The 18974-nt window shown below is 44.3% G+C and overlaps 1 protein-coding gene across 1 annotated transcript in view; it reads right to left on the bottom strand.

Annotated features, from left to right (window-relative positions):
- The window catches only part of LOC134929624 (collagen alpha-1(I) chain-like), a 70855-nt gene that overhangs the window by 14194 nt on the left and 37687 nt on the right, over positions 1-18974 (bottom strand). Inside the window, exons 14-17 of the mRNA XM_063925209.1 lie at positions 18722-18793; positions 18605-18640; positions 4688-4732; positions 1207-1239 (exon numbers count right to left, since the gene is read on the bottom strand). Of these exons, the coding sequence (XP_063781279.1) occupies positions 1207-1239; positions 4688-4732; positions 18605-18640; positions 18722-18793 (186 nt within the window). The remainder of the gene's footprint in view (positions 1-1206; positions 1240-4687; positions 4733-18604; positions 18641-18721; positions 18794-18974) is intronic.

Here is an 18974-nt window from a genome sequence, read left to right as displayed (position 1 = left end):
GCAAAACATGCACCGTGTGGGGTCCTGAGGACCGAGTTTGAGAACCTGTGCACTAAGCTAATTGAGCATCTGCCACTATATATGTCTGATATTACAGCAGGTCTAGTGACCAAACTTTAAATACCTACAGAATATAATTTATGAAGCAGCACTTTGAAGAACTGATCCTGTTTGAACATGGGATGAATTAAACCACATGGTGTTTTCAGCGTTGTCCCTTTAATAGATCCTGGCTCATATCCCTTTTAAAAGTTTAGATCAAGCCTAGCTGTTATAGCAGCCTATCAGGTTAGAATGTGAGGTTTTTGCTTTTCATGGGTTGTGAGGCACATTATCTTTCCCACTCTTTTCTTTCCCACCCTTCATCAGTGTTAATGTTATATTTTGCTTTGTTTGAGGTGGTCAGAATTGCATTATTGGTTCTGATGGTAAGTGGATAGGTAATCAGCATTGTTCGGATCAGTGTTTCTGTACTTACAGTATGTTTTTGCCTTTGTCTGTTTGTTAAACTACCACCATACTTTATTATTACTATGTCACTAAAATGTGACCTATTTTTAACGCAAGCAAGGATACACCTTCCGGAGTCAGGATGCTGACCTGTTCTGGATTCCGGTGTTGGTGTTCTGACGGGTGCCGGGATTCCGGCGCCGGTATTTCAAACGTATACCGAACAAGAGCACCCAAGTGTTTAGTTAAAATAAGAAAGAACAAGACTGAAAGTACAGAATGCTAGGTGGACTTGCCATAACGGCAACATACTGTATATAGTTGATGGCGAATTGTCCCATATACAGTATAGATGAGTGATGTCAATTCTGTCAAATTATAAAAATTTATTTTACTGTTATTATATTGGTAAAATAGATATTATTACAGTTTAAATTATCCTCAAGTATTACATATGAAATATACCTCCAGCATAACCTAGAAATAAAATTAGAAGTCACAGAGTTCATGGATCTCCATAGTAACTTTTTCCATCCTTATCCTGTATTTACAATAGAGGGTGTAATGATAGACAGCAACTACAAGCAGTAATATTATTGAGCACTGATTATTTTGCTAATTATCTGTACAAATTTGAATGGATTTGTTGCGATTATGATTTCAACATAATACTCATACTTTGGAACATGGGACATGAATTGTTGTGTTTAGGTAGTTTCAATAATGTTTTCATTAGAGAACACAAAAGTTACTTACTGATCCCTTGTCTCCATAGCCGCCTCCTTCCCCCTGTTTTAATAAAAATGTAAAGAAAAACAAAGGTTCACAATTTTCACACTAAGCATTTACTGAACTTTCGATTGAGAATACCAATTTGTTTGGTTATTGTTAATTCAGCTTGGTGGCATATAATTAGGGCTGTTAGGACATCCACGGTGCCCGATACTGAGGTGGCAAAATGTGGGAGTTGTGACCAATTCACCTGCAGAAAAAAAAATCTAAAATATGATAAGCTGCAAAGCGGTACATCTGTGCCCCCTCAGCAGCTGATCACTGGGTCCCTCCAACAGGCCCAGGCAATTTGTACTTACTCCCCACTCTCTCTGCACCCCTGCATACTTGTCCTGCTGTGTGTATGTCACTCACTGTTGAGTAAGCAGAAGTCCTGGATACCAGGACAGGGAGAGTTGCAACATGTGAGGCTGGGACTGGAGCCAAAACCGCGCAGATGCCCGTATAGCAGTGAGGTGCGGTGAGGTGAGGCAGAGCCTTTTCTATCATACTAACGTTTAAACCAGAGTTTTGACTATATAAAGTAAATGAGAAATACAAAGAATATATTCTAAATATCTTCTTAGCATTATTCCAGTGATTTTTATAGTCAAAAAGTCTATGGCAGGTGAGGCAGCCTGTCTTTTCCGTACATCTCCGATCAAAACTCACCATATTTCTAACAGTATATACAGCTGCACCATTGCATAATGGCCACATGAACCCTTTGGCTCATATATTGTGTGTAAATCTGGCTCTGGTACTAGCCAGAGCCTCCTCAGCCATTTACCTCACTGCACGTCCCTGCCGTATAGATAGAACTAAGGGGGGGCATGTACTAAGCAGTGATGCCAGTGGAGAAGTTGCCCAAGGCAACCAATCAGCATTGATGTAACATTTCTAATTTGCATACTTTAAAAGTATACAGAGCAGCTGATTGGTTGCCATGGAAAACTTCTCCACTGGCTCCCTTCTCCACTTTTATCACTGCTTAGTACATGTCCCCCTAAATTTCTCTGACAAATACCGACTATTCTTGTCCATATCGGCCTCAGCATGGCCTTAGTCACAGTCTGACTGCAGCTTTGTTCGCAGCAGCAGTGGAAAATGGTGGGTGCATGGCGGACGGCACAGGTTGGCAGTCACTCGCCGTTAATACACTACTGGTCTATTATAATTAGTCTGTTAAAAGACACAACTAAATCATTTAAAATGCTTAAAATACTAATCTAAGGCTATAAATATTTAGCATGACTTAAACTTGGTTTAGTGTAGTGTTCTAAGAATAATTTATACTGTGATATAAATATATAAATAGATATTGACAATTGTAGTTGATACAAATGATTCAATAGAGACTTTGGGACCTAATGTATGTATTAATAATTAGGTGCTTCATCGTGCCCTACGGGCGCTCTTCACACCGTCGCAAGGGGATACACCCCCTTAACCCTTGCATGCCTTGGGGCGTGCAATATTTTTATTATATGGAGTATTACCTCCAATCTTAATTTTGTGAGTGGTTAAATATTGCACAGACAAAGGGCGTGCAATGATCAAGAGGTTGTAGTCCCTTGCGATGACGTGAACAGCGCACACAGGGCACAATGAATCACCTAGTAGGTGCTGTTGTTGGGGGAGTGGCGGGTGCGGGGGAGAGACGGATGGGGGAAGGGGTCTGTGGTTGCCAAGGGTGGGGTGCGGATGCGGGGGTGTCACAGGTGGGGGTAGGGTCCGGTGCTGTGGTGCCATGGGTGCGGGAAGGTGCCCGGAGCCACCGTGGATGGGGGAGGGGCAGTTGCGGGGCTTCCGTAGGTGGGCGAGGTGCGGTTGCAAGGGTGCCGCGGATGGAAGAGGGGTGGATGCGGGGATTCCGAGGGTGGGAGAACGGGTCTGGAGCCATAGTTGGTGGGGGAGGGGGTCCGTAGCTGCCACGGTTGGGGGAGGGGTGGCTACGGTGGTGCCATGGATGGGGGAGGGGGCCGGTGGTGCTGGGAGTGGGAGAGGTGCAGGTAATGCTTCTCCTGCTTCTCCTCCTGGAAGCAGCTAAGCTGCTGACCTTTGTTGGCGCTCCCTGCAGCAGATGGTGAAGGCTCCTGTGGCCGGGCCAGGCACCGCAGCTTCCTCCCGACGGCGAGTCCCTCTGCAGCCATGTGCAGTCCAGGGAACACCCAGCAGGCAAAGGGAGGAGCCTCTCATTGGATGTAACGTGTGTGGGAGGGCGTTTCTCGGCCAATCAGCTGTGGGCTGGGTGTGACAGACCTGGCGCTAACCTAATGAGAGCTCCTACCCATGCCCAGCGTTAGGAAATGAGTCACAGAGTCATGAGTCACAGAGTCACAAATATATAGAAGATAGTGGCACTTTAATATTAGTAACAAAAGTTATGTATGTACTCTGTGTACTACAGTTAAGTTGTTGGGACCCCGGTAATGATAACTGCTGTCCCTGACAGGGGTGTGGTGCATAGGGTCGACCACACTTAGGTCGACAGTGTTAGGTCGACCAATATTGGTCGACAGTGACTAAGTTGACACATCAAATAGGTCGACACACGCATTAGGTCGACATGAGCAAGGTTGCCATGACAAAAGGTCGACATGAGTTTAAAAAAAAAAAATTGGTGTCATTTTCTTCGTAGAGTGACCAGGAACACCAATTAGTGCACCGTGTCCCCTTGCATGGCTCACTTAGCTCACTGTGCTTCGGGTAAGGTGCCTCGCTCCGCTACCGCTGCGCTCAGCACAGGTTACTGTTCCCAATCATAGTCCACGTATGGAAAAGTTAAAAAAAATAAAAAAAATTGTGAAAAACTCATGTCGAACTAGCACATGTCGACCTAGTGACCATGTTGACCTAGAAGCCAAGTCAACCTAATTCCTGTCGACTTAATCTGACAACAGTATCACATTCCAGAGTTGGATGGAGGCTGCGGGAGAGGGATCTATGAACCCTCTTCTGCGAGATGCCTCAATAGGCATAAACAAAAGGGGTCAAACTCCAAAAACCTTGCTTTTCAGAGTCTGATACTGTACTTAGGGGTGAGACTATAGTCCCCATTGATAATAATGGGGACTGCGTCTGCATCTCTAATTAGCCACCTGCAGGAGATTTCTGCTAAATCTTCTGCATTAGGCTATGAGTACATTGCAGCAATACGTAAAATGATGCAGCAACTGAAGGTTCTACATAATGTTTGAGAAAAAGCTTGGCCCCTTCATCTGTATTTTACGTTTTCTTTCAGCCTTCTAGAATTTAGATCTTTACAAAATGCTTTTTTGTGCCCATTTTATGACTAAATACGTCCACTTTTTGATGCATATAATAATAATAATCATAATCATCATCATCACTGATCAGAAATTCCAATATATCTCTCATATAAAATAAAAACTAGAGATGCATAGGCAATGCCCTCATACTTTACAGATAATTACAGCATTTTACTATATTTTATTAGAAGTACCTTTGATCCAAGTTTTCCTTTGGCACCTTGTCTTCCCTTTTCTCCCTGCAAGATAAATATTTGATATGTTCAGAACAGAATGTCAGTCCTGCATTTTAATATATTAGTAAGCAATTTGTTTGCTTAGTTATCCTCTTTTATTTCAAAACCTTATCATTAAAGAGATTTACACTTTTTGCTGCAGAAACTGAGCATTGCTTTCAGAGTCATATGACTTTATTCCAGATTAGGGCGTGTGATTTATAATAAGTTTAAGCAGAAAGAAATTCTTCTTTAACACTTTAAGGGAATGTAGTCATAATGTCACACAATGGCAGCAATTATGATGTTGACATTGCTGAAATGTCATCATTGAACATTTCAGCATCTGCAGAATATCAATATGGCTTCTTCTCTGTGTGCCATGGACTGGTGCACAGCAGCACAGAGCAGCTGCTGGTGACGTCACTGGCCGCCACTAGGGCTTTTGGATAGGGGGAATGTCACTGTGCGAGTGATGTTACATGCAGATTAATTATACTGGCGCAAAGAAGAGAGGAGCCTCTCCCACCGCCTGGCACCTGGATCATCTGCATCTTCAATTTTGCTCTCTCTCTGCTGCACCAGCACTGCCCACCATAGCCTATATCCCAGCCCCAGTGCCATAAGTAGACATTTTAGCGCTTAGTGCAAGAAACCGCATTGGTGCCCCCAGCCCTCATCATATTTAAAATAGGGCCAGTGACAAAAATATAGGGTTGTGGCCACAAAATAATACCATTGCATATTATACCACACAGTAGTGCCACTTACACATATTACGGCAAACAGAGTCCTCCTTTTACACAGTATGGCAGGCAGAGTCCCCCTTTTACATATTAAGGCAGGCAGATTCCCGCTTTTACACAGTACGGCAGGCAGAGTCCCCCTTACACCCCCCCCCCTTCCCTTAGAGTGTAGTGTAGTGTACTGTAGTGAAGTGTAGTGTAGTATAGTGTAGTGTACTGTAGTGAAGTGTAGTGTAATACAGTGTAGTGTAGTGTAGTGTACTGTAGTGAAGTATAGTGTAATATAGTGTAGTGTAGTGTACTGTAGTGAAGTGTAGTGTAGTGTACTGTAGTGAAGTGTAGTGTAATATAGTGTAGTGTACTGTAGTGAAGTGTACTGTGGTATAGTGTAGTGTAGTGTACTGTAGTGAAGTGTAGTGTAATATAGTGTAGTGTCTGTGTAGGCACTTACGTGATGTGTACGTTCTTACAGCACTGTTGCCGGCTCCTAACTCCTCTGCACAGTCTGTCCACTTCACAGGCAGAGAGGGGGCAGGCCGCGGGAGCGCAGCAGCGCATGGGGGATATCCTGTTCAGCGCTACTGACTTTACACAGCGTGACAGCGAGCGATAAGTGGCTCCAGCTGGTCGGAGCCTGGGGCTGCTGCGGGCGCCAGGAACAGGGGAGCGGAAGCGGGAGGGCGGCTGTCAGCGGGAGGGATATGCGGTCACTTGGGGTGTATGTAGAAGGTACTCCCACAGGGCAAGTGCGCTGTGGGCAATGCACCTTCTGCACACACCTAGTTACGGCCCTGCCCAGCCTTAATACGCCATTGGTGCTATATAAGCCCAGATTCATGAATCGAGTCGGCAACACCGCAACGGCTGTTTGAGCCAGGTCCAGGACAAAGTGGTGGACAGCATAGACACCTTGAGGAGGACTGAGGACCTAGCATCTGGAAGCAGGTCACAAGTGACTGAGTGGCACATCTGTGGTCGTGGTATTATACTATTATGACATTCTGTGTATTACAAGTTCCACCTTATGTTCTGTCAAGTCACAAAGTTTGTTTACTTATTAACATTTCAACCTTCTAAAAATGTGATAGCTATATGAATATGTAGGATGGGTAATACGACACAGTGTGGGATGGGGAGCACGATATGGTGTGGGGAGCACAGCCGAATGCGGGATGAGGAAAGGGGAGCATAGCACCATGAGGCCATGGGTGTAGGTGGGAGACACAAGCCAAATTTTTTCCTACAGCACCAAACTGGTCAGTGCTGGCCCTGTGGAAATATAGTGAAAGAGTATTCACAGGGGACATATTTTAGTGGAAAGTGCTAATTAAATTAAAAAATGTTATGAGTGATTTATGGGTGAATGATACTGAGACTAAAAAAAAAATATGTAAAAGTAAAACAAGCGGTACCTGTGGAAAAAAAAAAGGGTGTTAGTAAAATAATGTTTACACTCTATTGAGTGAATTGGTAAGGAGTGGCCCGTGCACAGTTGTTAATAGTCCCGATTGTCCTACCTGTCCCTGCGCTATGTTGTTCCGGAGCTGCTGGTGAGCACAGCGGCTCTGATCCTGAGTGCAGCGGATGGTGAGGCTAGCGGCGCTGGGTCCCGCTGCGTCCAGCGGGTTGTATGCGCAGTGATGATTTCCGGCTCCCGTCACCGCTGCTGACAGCGGGTCGTGTTGCGGCCGATGTCCTGGCCGTGCGGTGGGCTTTCTTTCTCCTTAGTAGACGATCTCCAACGCGCTTCATGCGGTTTGCACTTTTTTTTTTTCACAGGTACCGCTTGTTTTACGTTTACATATTTTTTTTAGTCTCAGTATCATTCACCCATAAATCACTCATAAAATTTTTTAATTTAATTAGCGCTTTCCACTAAAATATCAAATCCACCTTCTAAGAAAGCAGCTTTTCATTCAAGCGCAGCAATTTAACATATTTTTATTCACAGGGGACAGTGTAATGCATTCTCAGGAGCTGAAACTACACATTCCCAGGAGGGTCCAAAAGTAAGTTATTAACCCCAGGAACATCCAAGAGTCAGGAATTTGGCACCAGCAGAGGAGGAGCATGAGCGTGCAGCCAAAGTGGAAGGGGTGTGGCTATTGCAGGGGTCACGGCTTGTCAGAAGAAAGGTGCTGAGGAAGTAGAAGCAACAAAGTCAAATCAAGGAAGCCTGCCTTTAAGCCCAAAGAGAGTGAGTATCAATGAGGGAAATACTACAGAGAGGGGCAAAGACAGAGCAAATTCCACCATAATTAAATGGAACTAAAAATTATGGGGAGAACTGTTAGTTCAATAAAGAGGGCTGCAATTCTAATGTAAAGAGCTACCAGTTAACAAGTGAGAGCTGCCAAAGTTACAAAGTAAAATTCCCATCACAAAGTGAGGGCTTCCAATTGCAGAAGGGGATCTGCCGATAAGAGAGTGTAAATTAGCAGTGTCAGATGGCAAGCTATCAGTACCAGAGAGCAAGCTTCCAGTATCTGAGAGTAAACTTCCAGTACCAGAGATGGAGCTGTTATTTACAGAGATAAAGCTGCCAGCTATCCAAAGGAAGTATGAATACATTCCAGGTGTCCAGTGGGTGTTCTTCTGACCTGAACCAAGTATCTAGGCATCATCCAGATCCAGTCTAGTTGTCCAGAGGGAGCCAAACAGAGAGAGATGTCTACACCCTTCAAACAGCTGGATAGTAAATCCGCTGGAGAATTTGCATCGGGTTTAAAGTCGCTTATTAATAAAATTGCATGTTTATACATTTATCCCATAGGCTAAGTATTTCCAACTTTTAGCTAGACTACATAAAAGGCATTTCCATAGTTTTGGGGATCTACTGAAAGAAACCTAGTAGTTGGTGATTGGTGTCACTTGATATGCTGGCTGTCGGGATCCCAGCGCTCAGCATACCAGCGCCAGAATCCCGACAGCGAGCATACTGACAACTATTTTCCCTCTTGGGGTGTCCACGACACCCCTGGAGGGAGAATAAATAGCACCGCGTACCACCGTGCCTGCAGCGTGGAGAGCGCAGCGAGCCCGCAAGGGGCTCTTTTGTGCTCACCCCACTGCCGGTATACCGGTGGTCGGAATCCCTGTGCCGGTATGCTGGGCACCAGGATCCCGAGCTCCGGCAAAATGTACCATTGAGAACGGTATTTCTCCTAAGTCCACAGGATCCACAGGATAACATTGGGATATGATGAAGCAACAGCGGATCAGGTGTGTAAGGGTGGGATCCCTGTGAATCCTGTGGACTTAGGAGAAATACCGTTATCAACGGTAAGTTCTTACCGTAACGTATATTTCTTCAGCAGGGTCCACAGGTTATCCACAGGATAACACTGGGATTTCCCAAAGCAATTTAGTGGTGGGGACGCTCCTGATTGGACAGGAGAATCCTTTGCCCGAATTCAGCGTCCTGAGAGGCAAAGGTATCCAAGGCATAATGTCTAATGAATGTGTTAATGGAAGACCATGTGGCTGCCTTACATATCTGTTCTGCTGAAGCACCACGTTGTGCTGCCCATGATAAACCTACCTTACGAGTAGAGTGAGCAGAGACATTAGCCGGAACAGGGAGATCAGTGTAAGAATATGCTTCTGAAATAGTAATCCGAAGCCACCTCGCCAGTGTCTGCTTATCAGCAGGCCATCCTCTCTTGTGAAATCCATAGAGAATGAAGAGAGAATCTGTCTTTTTGATGGCACTGCTACGATCCACGTAGATCCTTAAGGCACGGCCCACATCCAGCGAAGCATCTCCCACAGAAAGGCCTGGTTCCTGAAAAGCCGGGACTACAATTTCTTTGTTAAGGTGAAATTTAGATACCCCCTTGGGAAGATACCCAGATTTAGTTCTGAGAACCGCTCTATCTAGATAAAAGATCAGAAATGGAGGACGCCATGGCCAGTAGAAAGAGAACTTTAGCTGTCAACCATTTAAGATCCACTTTATTAAGTGGTTCAAATGGGGCAACTTGAAGGGCCTTTAGGACTAAACTTAAGTCTCAAGGAACTGTAGGAGAAACAACAAAAGGAGGTTGAATGCGCAGTATTCCCTGGAAACAAGTACGCACATCCTGTAAGTTGGCAATTTTCTTTTGGAACCATACAGTCAATGCTGACACTTGCACTCTCAAGGAAGCCACCTTCAAACCTTTGTCCAGCATTGTTTGAATTACCTGTTGTGAGAATCCTCTTGATTTCAGGATAGAGGTCTCAAGAGCCATGCCGTCAAACACAGTCAATCCAGATGTCTGTGATAACAAGGACCCTGCATCAGTAGATCTAGACGTTGAGGGAGCAGGAATGGAGCATCTATCGACATTCTCTGCAGATCTGTGTACCAATGTCTTCTGGGCCAAGCCGGTGCTATTAGTATCACAGAACCCTTTTTTGCTTTATCTTTCTCACCATCCTGGATCATAAGGTGATTGGAGGAAACACATAGGCCAGATGACAGTCCCATCTCACCGACAAGGCATCCACAAAGATCGCTCTGGGATCCTTTGTTCTTAACCCGTATGCGAGAACTTTGTTGTTGTGACGAAGTGCCATGAGATCTATCTCTGGCAACCCCCACTTGTCGACTAGAGTCTGGAAGACCTCCAGGTGTAGAGCCCATTCGATGGCCTGAATGACGTGTCGACTGAGAAAATCCACTTCCCAGTTTAAGACTCCCAGAACGAACACTGCGGGCAAGGCTGGATGATGAAGTTCTGCCCACTTTAGTGTGTGACTTACCTCCTTCACAGCTTTTTGGCTATAGGTTCCTCCTTGATGTTTGAGGTATACTACTGCCATCGCATTGTCCGAGCGGATCTGAACTGGTTTTCCCATAAGGATGTCCTTTGCCTGAATCAGTGCCATGTATATGGCCTGAAGTTCCAATATATTTATTGGCAGGCAACCTTCTTCCTTGGTCCATTGGCCCTGAAAACAAAACCTTCCTGACACTGCTCCCCAGCCCTATAAGACTGGCATCTGTTGTCAGAATTTCCCAATCTGATATCCAAAAGGGTCTCCCTTTACCAGATGGGATGTCTGTAGCCACCAGGCTAATGACCTCCTTACTTCCAGCGTAAGGACCATAGTCTGTGTTTTTATCATCTGATGAAACCCTTTCCATTTGTCAAGGATCAGATACTGCAGAGGACTCAAGTGCAACCGAGTATACTCCACCATGACAAATGTTCACACCATCAATCCCATCACACACATTGCTGCGTGAATGGATACCCTTTGACTGTGTAGCAGCTACTGAATCCTTGACTGAACTTTTGATACCTTGTTCAGAGGTAAAAATTCTATTTTTAGGCTTGAATCCAGTACAGTTCCCAAGTGAGTCATCCGCTGTGACGGAACCAGAGATGATTTTGCCCAATTTATGAGCCACCCGTGCTTCTGCAGACAAGTTATTGTCTGTTGCAGATGACACAGGAGCAATTCCTGAGACTGTGCCAGGATTAAAAGATCGTCGAGGTATGGAAAAATTCTTATCCCCTGCTGGCGGAGATAAGCTGCCATTAACACCATAATTTTGGTAAATACTCTGGGGGCTGTGGCTATCCCAAAAGGTAGGGCCTGAAACAGAAAATGCTGTTGGAGGATAGCTAACCTGAGATAGCACTGATGGGACAGTGCTATAGGAACATGTAGGTAAGCATCCTGGATATCCAGGGATACCACATAATCCCCTGGTTCCATGGCCAAAATGATGGGACTTAAAGTCTCCATATGAAAATAAGCTACCCAAATGTACTCGTTCAGCACTTTGAGATTGCGTATGGGCCGGAATGACCCATTTGGCTTCTGAACTAGAAACAGGTTGGAGTAAAAACCCTGTCCTCATTGTGCCGGAGGAACTGGAATGAATACCCCTGACTGAAGCAATTTCTGAACTGCCTCTTACAAAGCCCTGGCCTTTGACTTTACCCGAGATGGGCTGGTACAAAAAAAACTTTCAGGAGGGTGTTTCTTGAAGGCCAATGCATAACCGAGAGATACCACTTCCTGCACCCAGGTATCTGTTGTAGACTGCTGCCATATCTGAGCAAACTGAAGAAGTCGGCACCCCACCCTGGGATCCCCCCGGTGGAGGCCCGCAACATCAGGCTGATGGCATATTTGCTGTTTTACCAACCGGTCCTCTGGTAGCCCAATGCTTTTTAGTCTTACCAGACTTGTTGTATTGGGGCTGTTTGCCATCACTTTTCCCTTTAGCTTTTCCTTGAGACCGAAAGGGCTGAAAAGCTGGAAGTTTAGGTTTGAATTTGTATGTGGAAGGAAACTTTACTTTCTTGGAGTATGCTTCTGACTCAAAAAATATCTGTCAATTCTTTACCAAAAAGAATATCTGCAGAGAAAGGTAAAGACTCCAAAACCTGGTTAGATTCTGAATCAGCTTTCCATGTATGTAGCCAAACTGCTCTGCGAGCGGCTACTGTTGAAGCTGATGCCCTGGAGACAATTGTACCCATATCCAAAGCTGCTTCTTCCAAGAACATTGCAGCCTGTTTTACATGTGCCATATGGGATTTTTGCTCACTAGATGCCATTGAAAGATCTCCTTCCAATGCATCAGCCCAGACAGCCACTGCTTTTGCCATCCAAGCTGAAGCCATGGCTGGTCTTATGACTGCCCCAGACAGGGAAACATTTTTTTTTTAAAAACCATTCACTCTCCTAACCGTGACATCATTTAATGATGTTGAAGACGGAGGTAATGTAGATTTTTGCACTTATCGAATAACATGCATATATACTTTGGGGGCCACCTCCCTCTTTAAACAATCCCCAGCTGGAAGAGGATAATTGGAATTCCATTTCCTAGGAATTCTAAGCTTCTTACTGGGCATAGCCTAAGCCTCTTCCATGATTTCCATCAGCTGATCTGACCCTGGAAACTCAATCTTAACTGTTTTGGGATGTTTAAACACAGGTGCCTTGGATTTTAACACAGGCTCTGCTGATTATTCTAAGGATAGAATGGTTTTCATTGCCTTAATTAACTCAGCTATGTCCACTGAGCTGAGGCCTACCTCTTCCTCTTCGTATGCAGAACCAGAGCTTAATGAGCCTTCATCCTCTGATGAATCCTCATCTGAAACATGTGTAGACTGTGAAGATGTAGATTTACTTACCACTGGCTTTTCAGCCTGTTTCTTTTGAGAGGCTGCTGCTGCTGGAAGTGATAAACCAAAGGTAGGAAGGTGCATGTAAGGGTTAATCGTGTAACCTATTCCTGGTACAGAAGTCAGAATTATCTGCTCAGCTATCCTGGATAATGTTTGTGCAAACATATCCCAAGAGGAATCAACTTGCACCTGTATCTGCCTTGTACTATTCTAGAGACCTTAGTTAAAGATAAAACAATTTGGACACAAACCATCCTGAACCAGATCCTGAAAGGTTAACCCAGCTTTGCAAGACAAACATGATATGAGTGTTGGTGTTGCTGTGAGTGTATCTTCCACACCCTTGCCGCTCTTAGACATGATAAATAATCAACACTTACACAGTGTACTACACAATTTGTGACTGTAATCACTTTAAGGCTCGTTAAAGTGACATACAATCCGACCCTACCCTGCTATACACCAGCATTGAAAATCAGAACAGATAGAAAAAAACTGACAGAATTATAGTGAAGTCAGCAATCACAGTAGCAGTCAGTCACATGTTATACTTTAGTATAATCAGCAATATGAGCACATAAACAACTACATATACATGAAGTATGTAGAAGAAACATATTACTGCATTACTTTATAAAAGTTTTAACCGTATTCAGACACATAGCGAAAGAAACCACTGGAATATTATCAGACTCCTATGCATTATGGTAGTAGTGTAATTAATAAAACACAATTTATTCCTAAAATCAAATGCAATAGGTTTCAGTTAAAAACTAAGTACATGTAAGACAAATGCATGTCAGATACAGTTGGTATATGATCTAGATTTCATAAGACAATTCTATGGGGTTACCCAATACGCCAGGTTTGTAATATTTGAGATATAGAAGTTTTGAGATGACCGTTCCGGATTGTATTCCCCTACAAAGCTACAGTCCAGCATGAACAACAGTCTCAGAGATAAGCAATATCCAATAGATAAGCAGTTTACCGTTAGAGGGTAGTATGCTCCAGATTCTTTTTGGTGGAGAGTTCCTCATGCATTACGGTTGATGCAGTCCTTTACAAACCTGGCGTATTGGGTAACCCCATAGAATTGTCTTATGAAATCTAGATCATATACCAACTGTATCTGACATGCATTTGTCTTACATGTACTTAGTTTTTAACTGAAACCTATTGCATTTGATTTTAGGAATAAATTGTGTTTTAATAATTACACTACTATCGTTGTACTGATCAAATTCAGCGCGGTCTCACCCCACCTTTTTTGCATTGTTAACGGGAGTGACTTTCCTTATTTCAGAGACTGCCGCTTGGTGAAACATCTCCTACCTAAAGCGCCCGAGCACCCTAGGGTAACCCATTTTCCTATGCATTATGCACTTATCCAACTAATCATAATCAAAAGGTAGATAGAGACTTAGTGCTGTATAACCCATACTCAGTAAAGTGGTTTACGGGGAGACTTACCCCGCTTCCAGGATCGATCAATACATCTGCAAACGCTAAGTGGATCCAGACGCTATTAGTGTACACCGCCGCTCCGTGAACCTATAGTGAACACTGACGCACCAGTCACACAGCCGCCTATGCTGCGACTGGGTCCCTTAGTACACAGCGTCTCAGACGGAAGTGGGAAAACAGCTCATGGCGGGAGACTCAGAGGAAACTGGTCATGAACTGGGGGAGGGGTGACCAGGAGAGCATCTGACTCCCCACTGCTGACATCAACCCTAGGTATCGCGACCTCATACTACTCCTGGAGCCTATGATCCCTAAGGACCCGAGGTGGCAATCACGTCAGCGACTGTTTGGTAGTCTCTTCCCAAAGCAGTGCGGCTGTGTCCGTATTCCTCCTCTAAGCAGAACTGATGCCTTACCTTCTCCCCGTGCTCCGGCCACAGCCTGGTAATGTCTGCTGGACCTGCTAGTATATCCGACACAGACGCCCGCCGAAACAGCACTGTACTCGTGGGTAAACATTGTTGCTGCCCGGCGGAGAGTTGTTGGAGCGACTCTTTCTAAGGTACGTATAAGACGCTTTTTAGAAAGATCACTCAAATAAATAGTAAGACTATAAAAATAAAATAAGAAAGCTTATGGCTGCTAAAAACCAGCAGCCCATTGACCATGGTCAGGCTCCTGCCGCACCAAACAAAAAAATTATTTGTCTGAGCCAGGAGGCAGGGATATATGGACGGGCCCGTTGCATGCTGGGAGGCCGAAAAGCTTTGACCGATTGGTGCAAATCTGCTGTCGCTTCATCATATCTCAGTGTTATCCTGTGGATAATCTGTGGTCCCTGCCAGAGAAATACGCCCATAATGTTCTTGATTATGGCTTAACCAGAATACTTAGGTAAATAATATATAAATGTGGCCATGATCACTACCAAAAAGTTGTTTTATAATGGCAATAACTGTGTGTAAGTAAGCCAGTGATGGGTCAGGTCAAGAAGACAAGTGCACATAAAGTTCACCTGCCAGTAATTTATGAAAAATCACCTCTATAAGAATAGAATTTATAAAACTAAACAGCTACCTCTTTGACACTATGGCATTTTTTTAAACAGCTGTTGTTATGGGCTCAGGGCATTTGTGGTGCTAAGCCAGGGGTGGGCAATTATTTCAGCTGGGGGGCCGCTTAACACTTCCAGTGAATTGTCGAGGGCCACACACAAAATATCTTGTAAATCGGGTCTGAACTGCGCATGCACCGCAATGTGTAGGTGCGCCGGTCCGCAGCGTCGGGCAGCAATGGGATGGTACGAACAAAGTGATCGCACGGGCGATCGCAAGGTGATTGAGAGGAAGAGGACGTTTGTGAGTGGCAATTGAGCGTTTTAGAGGAGTGTCCGGAAAAACGCAGGAGGGACCAGGCGTTTGGAGGGAGAGTTTCTGACGTCAGCACTCAGCTCTGGCCCCGATCATCGCACTAGAAGAGTAAGTCCTGGGCTGCGCAGAGACTGCACAAACTTCTGTTTGTGCAGCTCTCTGCAGATGCGATCTCACCCCTGCACAGCGATTTCCCCCTCCCCTGTAGGCAGCGACTACCTGATCGCAGCAGTGCAAAAATCGCCTGCTAGCGATCAGGTCTGAATTAGGCCCATAGTTACGTATATAACTATAAAAACATAGTGTGGATAGATAGATATATATATATATATATATATATATATATATATATATATATATATATATATAGATAGATATAAAACTACACAAACATACACCACAATATACATTACATACATAGTTTTTTTACAGGCAAAATCCAAGATGTCTAAAAAAACACAGTAATCCAGTAATAATTTTTTTTTAAAAAAAACAGTGCTGAAAACACCCCCCCACCCCCTCCCCTAGACCCATATAGCAGTCTCTACCCCCCTTCCCTGCTGGACCCATATAGCAGTCCCTACCCCTCTTCCCCCCCTCCCCTAAACCCATATAGCAGTCCCTACCCCTCTTCCCCCTCTCCCCTAAACCCATATAGCAGTCCACCCCCCCTCCTAACCCCCCTTCCCTGAACCTATATAGCAGCTTTTAAAGTTAAGCACAGATCCATTTACCTGATCCCCGCTGCCTGATGCCAGATCCCCGCTGCCTGCTGCCTGATCCGCTGCCTGCTGCCCGCGGTGCCGCACAGAGTCGCTGCTGCTGCCCGCTCCTGCCGTGGCCCCGCCCCCCGTGCTGCCCAGCACCTGACGTCACAGTGGAAATCCCGGTCAGCAGTGACGTGACCGGGATTTCCTCTGCGGCGCCGCGTCTGGGAGGTACGTAGCGCAATGACGAGCGGCTCAGCCAGTCGGGCCGCTTGTCATTGCACACTGTGTGGGACAGCGGGGCCAGGCAGGATCGGTTCGCGGGCCGCATCCGGCCCGCGGGCCGCTTGTTGCCCACCCCTATGCTAAGCTAAAGTGACTAGTCACAGTCATGAATATTTATAATTGTACACAATGGGGGGTATTCAATTGTTTGAAAAGTCAGTTGGGTGTCTGTTTTTTCCTATCTAATAGACAGGACAAAAACAGACACCCAACTGACTTTTCAAGCATTTGAATTTCCCCCAATATGTCTGACTTCAAGATGGCATGCCTAATCTATGAAAATATAACAATATAACTGTCTTATTGATATGCTGTCTGTTCAGATATTTGTTTGATGTGCAGCTGCTTTTACGTGACAGAGGTTTAAATATGTTTTTTTATAATTCAGAACAACTAAATAGGGGAGATTCAAATGTTGAAAAGTCAGTTGGGAGTCTGTTTTTTCCTATCTAATAGACAGCAAAAAATAGACACCCAACCGACTTTTCAAACATTTGAATCTCCCCAATGTGTCTACAGTCTTCATAGGACAGAATATAAATGGTTTTCTTTTAATTATATTCACTTCATTTTTTATTTTATTTTCATTTCAGAGTTTTTATTTATCATCAATTATTTGGAATAAAGAGTGTGCAGAATCAGAAGTGGCTAATGTGAGATGCACTCAATCACCAAGCCTAGGACTGCACCAGCACTATATTACAGCCCTGCTGATATGTTTTATAAACTCTCTTCCCAACAACAGGCAGTATCCCTGGTTGCACAGGTATGCCACAGTGAAAGAGAATGTTGAGATTGAGGGCCTTAATCAGGTTTGTTAGCAAACAAAAAAAAGCGCACTAATCGGCAAAACCATGTGCAGTGCAGGTGGGGCAGATATAACATGTGCAGAGAAAGTTAGATTTGGGTGGGTTGTGTTCAAACTGAAATCAAAATTGAAGTGTAAGAATAAAGCAGCCAATATTTACCATGCACAGAGACATTATAACCCATCCAGATGTACAGTAAATCTGTCGGCACATGAAGGGTTGGACTGGACCACCAGGGGTGCGGGGGGGGGGGGGGGAATACTCCAGTGGGCCCCACTGCCTGGGGGCCCCCTCCTCCTCCTCTAGGAATCAGGTTCCAGATTATGTAGTTGAATTATACTGTACATTGTAAATATGCTACTTTATACTGCAGAGCAGTATGGTTTATTTTCTACAGAGCATTGCTGTTATTAGCCTGGTACATTATCATGCATGCATTAGCAGAATTTTATATTAGTCGGGATCAGAAATATTAAAGAACAATATAAAATATTGTTAGTACGAAACGCGTTGGTTTCTGTGTCTTCTTGATACATACATCACCTTTTTTGAACACCTATTTGGCAAGAAAATTCTGCTTGATTAAATTAGAACTATTCCCTGTGTGGATAAAGTTTTGATTATGTCTGTTATGTGGAAATTGTGAATAAATTTGACATATTTTATATTGTGCTTTAATATTTCTGATTCCGACTAATATTAGCGCCCTCAGAAATTGTGTTCCATACTTTATGTGTGGGCCCTTACTAGCAGAGGGCTTTTCTAGAGGTGCAGCTGACTCCTGATTTTAGCGCAGTGGGGTATTTGTTGTTTATATATATATATATATATATATATATATATATATATATATCAAGGGGCCCAGCACATGCACTCTCTAATGGTTAGGCAAACCAATGTGCCAATGTGGTGGCTAACCACACCCCCTCTGCAGACTGGCCACACTCCTAAACATGGGAACCTTCCACTGTATTCCACCGGTGGGCCCTTCATGCCCCAGTCCGACACTGGGCACATGTTACATCTGCCCCGCCTGCAGTGCATGGTTTGGCCCATTTGTGTGCTTTTTTTGGTTTGCTATCAAACCTGTAAAAAAAACCTGAGTCCCCAAGCTTAAAACAAAATTCTAGAAAATCTACATTTCAGGGAGCTGACCTAAAGAGGACAACCTAATAGGAATGAAATACTGTAGTAATTTGTGGTATGTATAATCCCATTGGAGTTGCTTGAATGGATTTATTAAACTGAATGTCCACCATTTCATAAAGTGAGTCTGGTTTTTTCCAAGAATAACAATATAGCTGCATGTGTGCTGAAACCTTTTCTCTGTAGTGGAAGAAGAACAAAATTGAAAAAGGCTGCATAGATTTTACCTGTGCTCCATCATCTCCAGTATCACCTTGTGAGCCCTGTAAACACAGATAGAAAAATGATTTATAGTTAATATTCCAGGCTATTTAACATTTTACTGCCCATGAAAAGTCACTTACTTTGGGACCTTGGAGACCCTGTGGTCCTGCTTTTCCAGGGGTTCCAGCATCACCCCTTGCACCTTTTGGACCCTATAAGGACCAAAAAGTTGTAGTTTGTTAAACACCATAATGATAAAGTGTCAAAGGACAGACTGTGGCCTGTTTCCTGCCCAATTGGGGTTGCGAAAGTCAGTCAGAGCTCAGTGTGCTGGGAAGCTTCTGAAGGTCAAAGGGCCTAAGCCTATACCTGCAGAAGACAGGGAAGGCCACC

The sequence above is a fragment of the Pseudophryne corroboree genome, chromosome 5 (assembly GCF_028390025.1).
Source record: "Pseudophryne corroboree isolate aPseCor3 chromosome 5, aPseCor3.hap2, whole genome shotgun sequence".
Lineage (NCBI taxonomy): Eukaryota > Metazoa > Chordata > Amphibia > Anura > Myobatrachidae > Pseudophryne > Pseudophryne corroboree.
The sequence above is the reverse complement of the archived record's forward strand: the minus strand, read 5'-3'. Positions and strand labels throughout refer to the sequence as shown.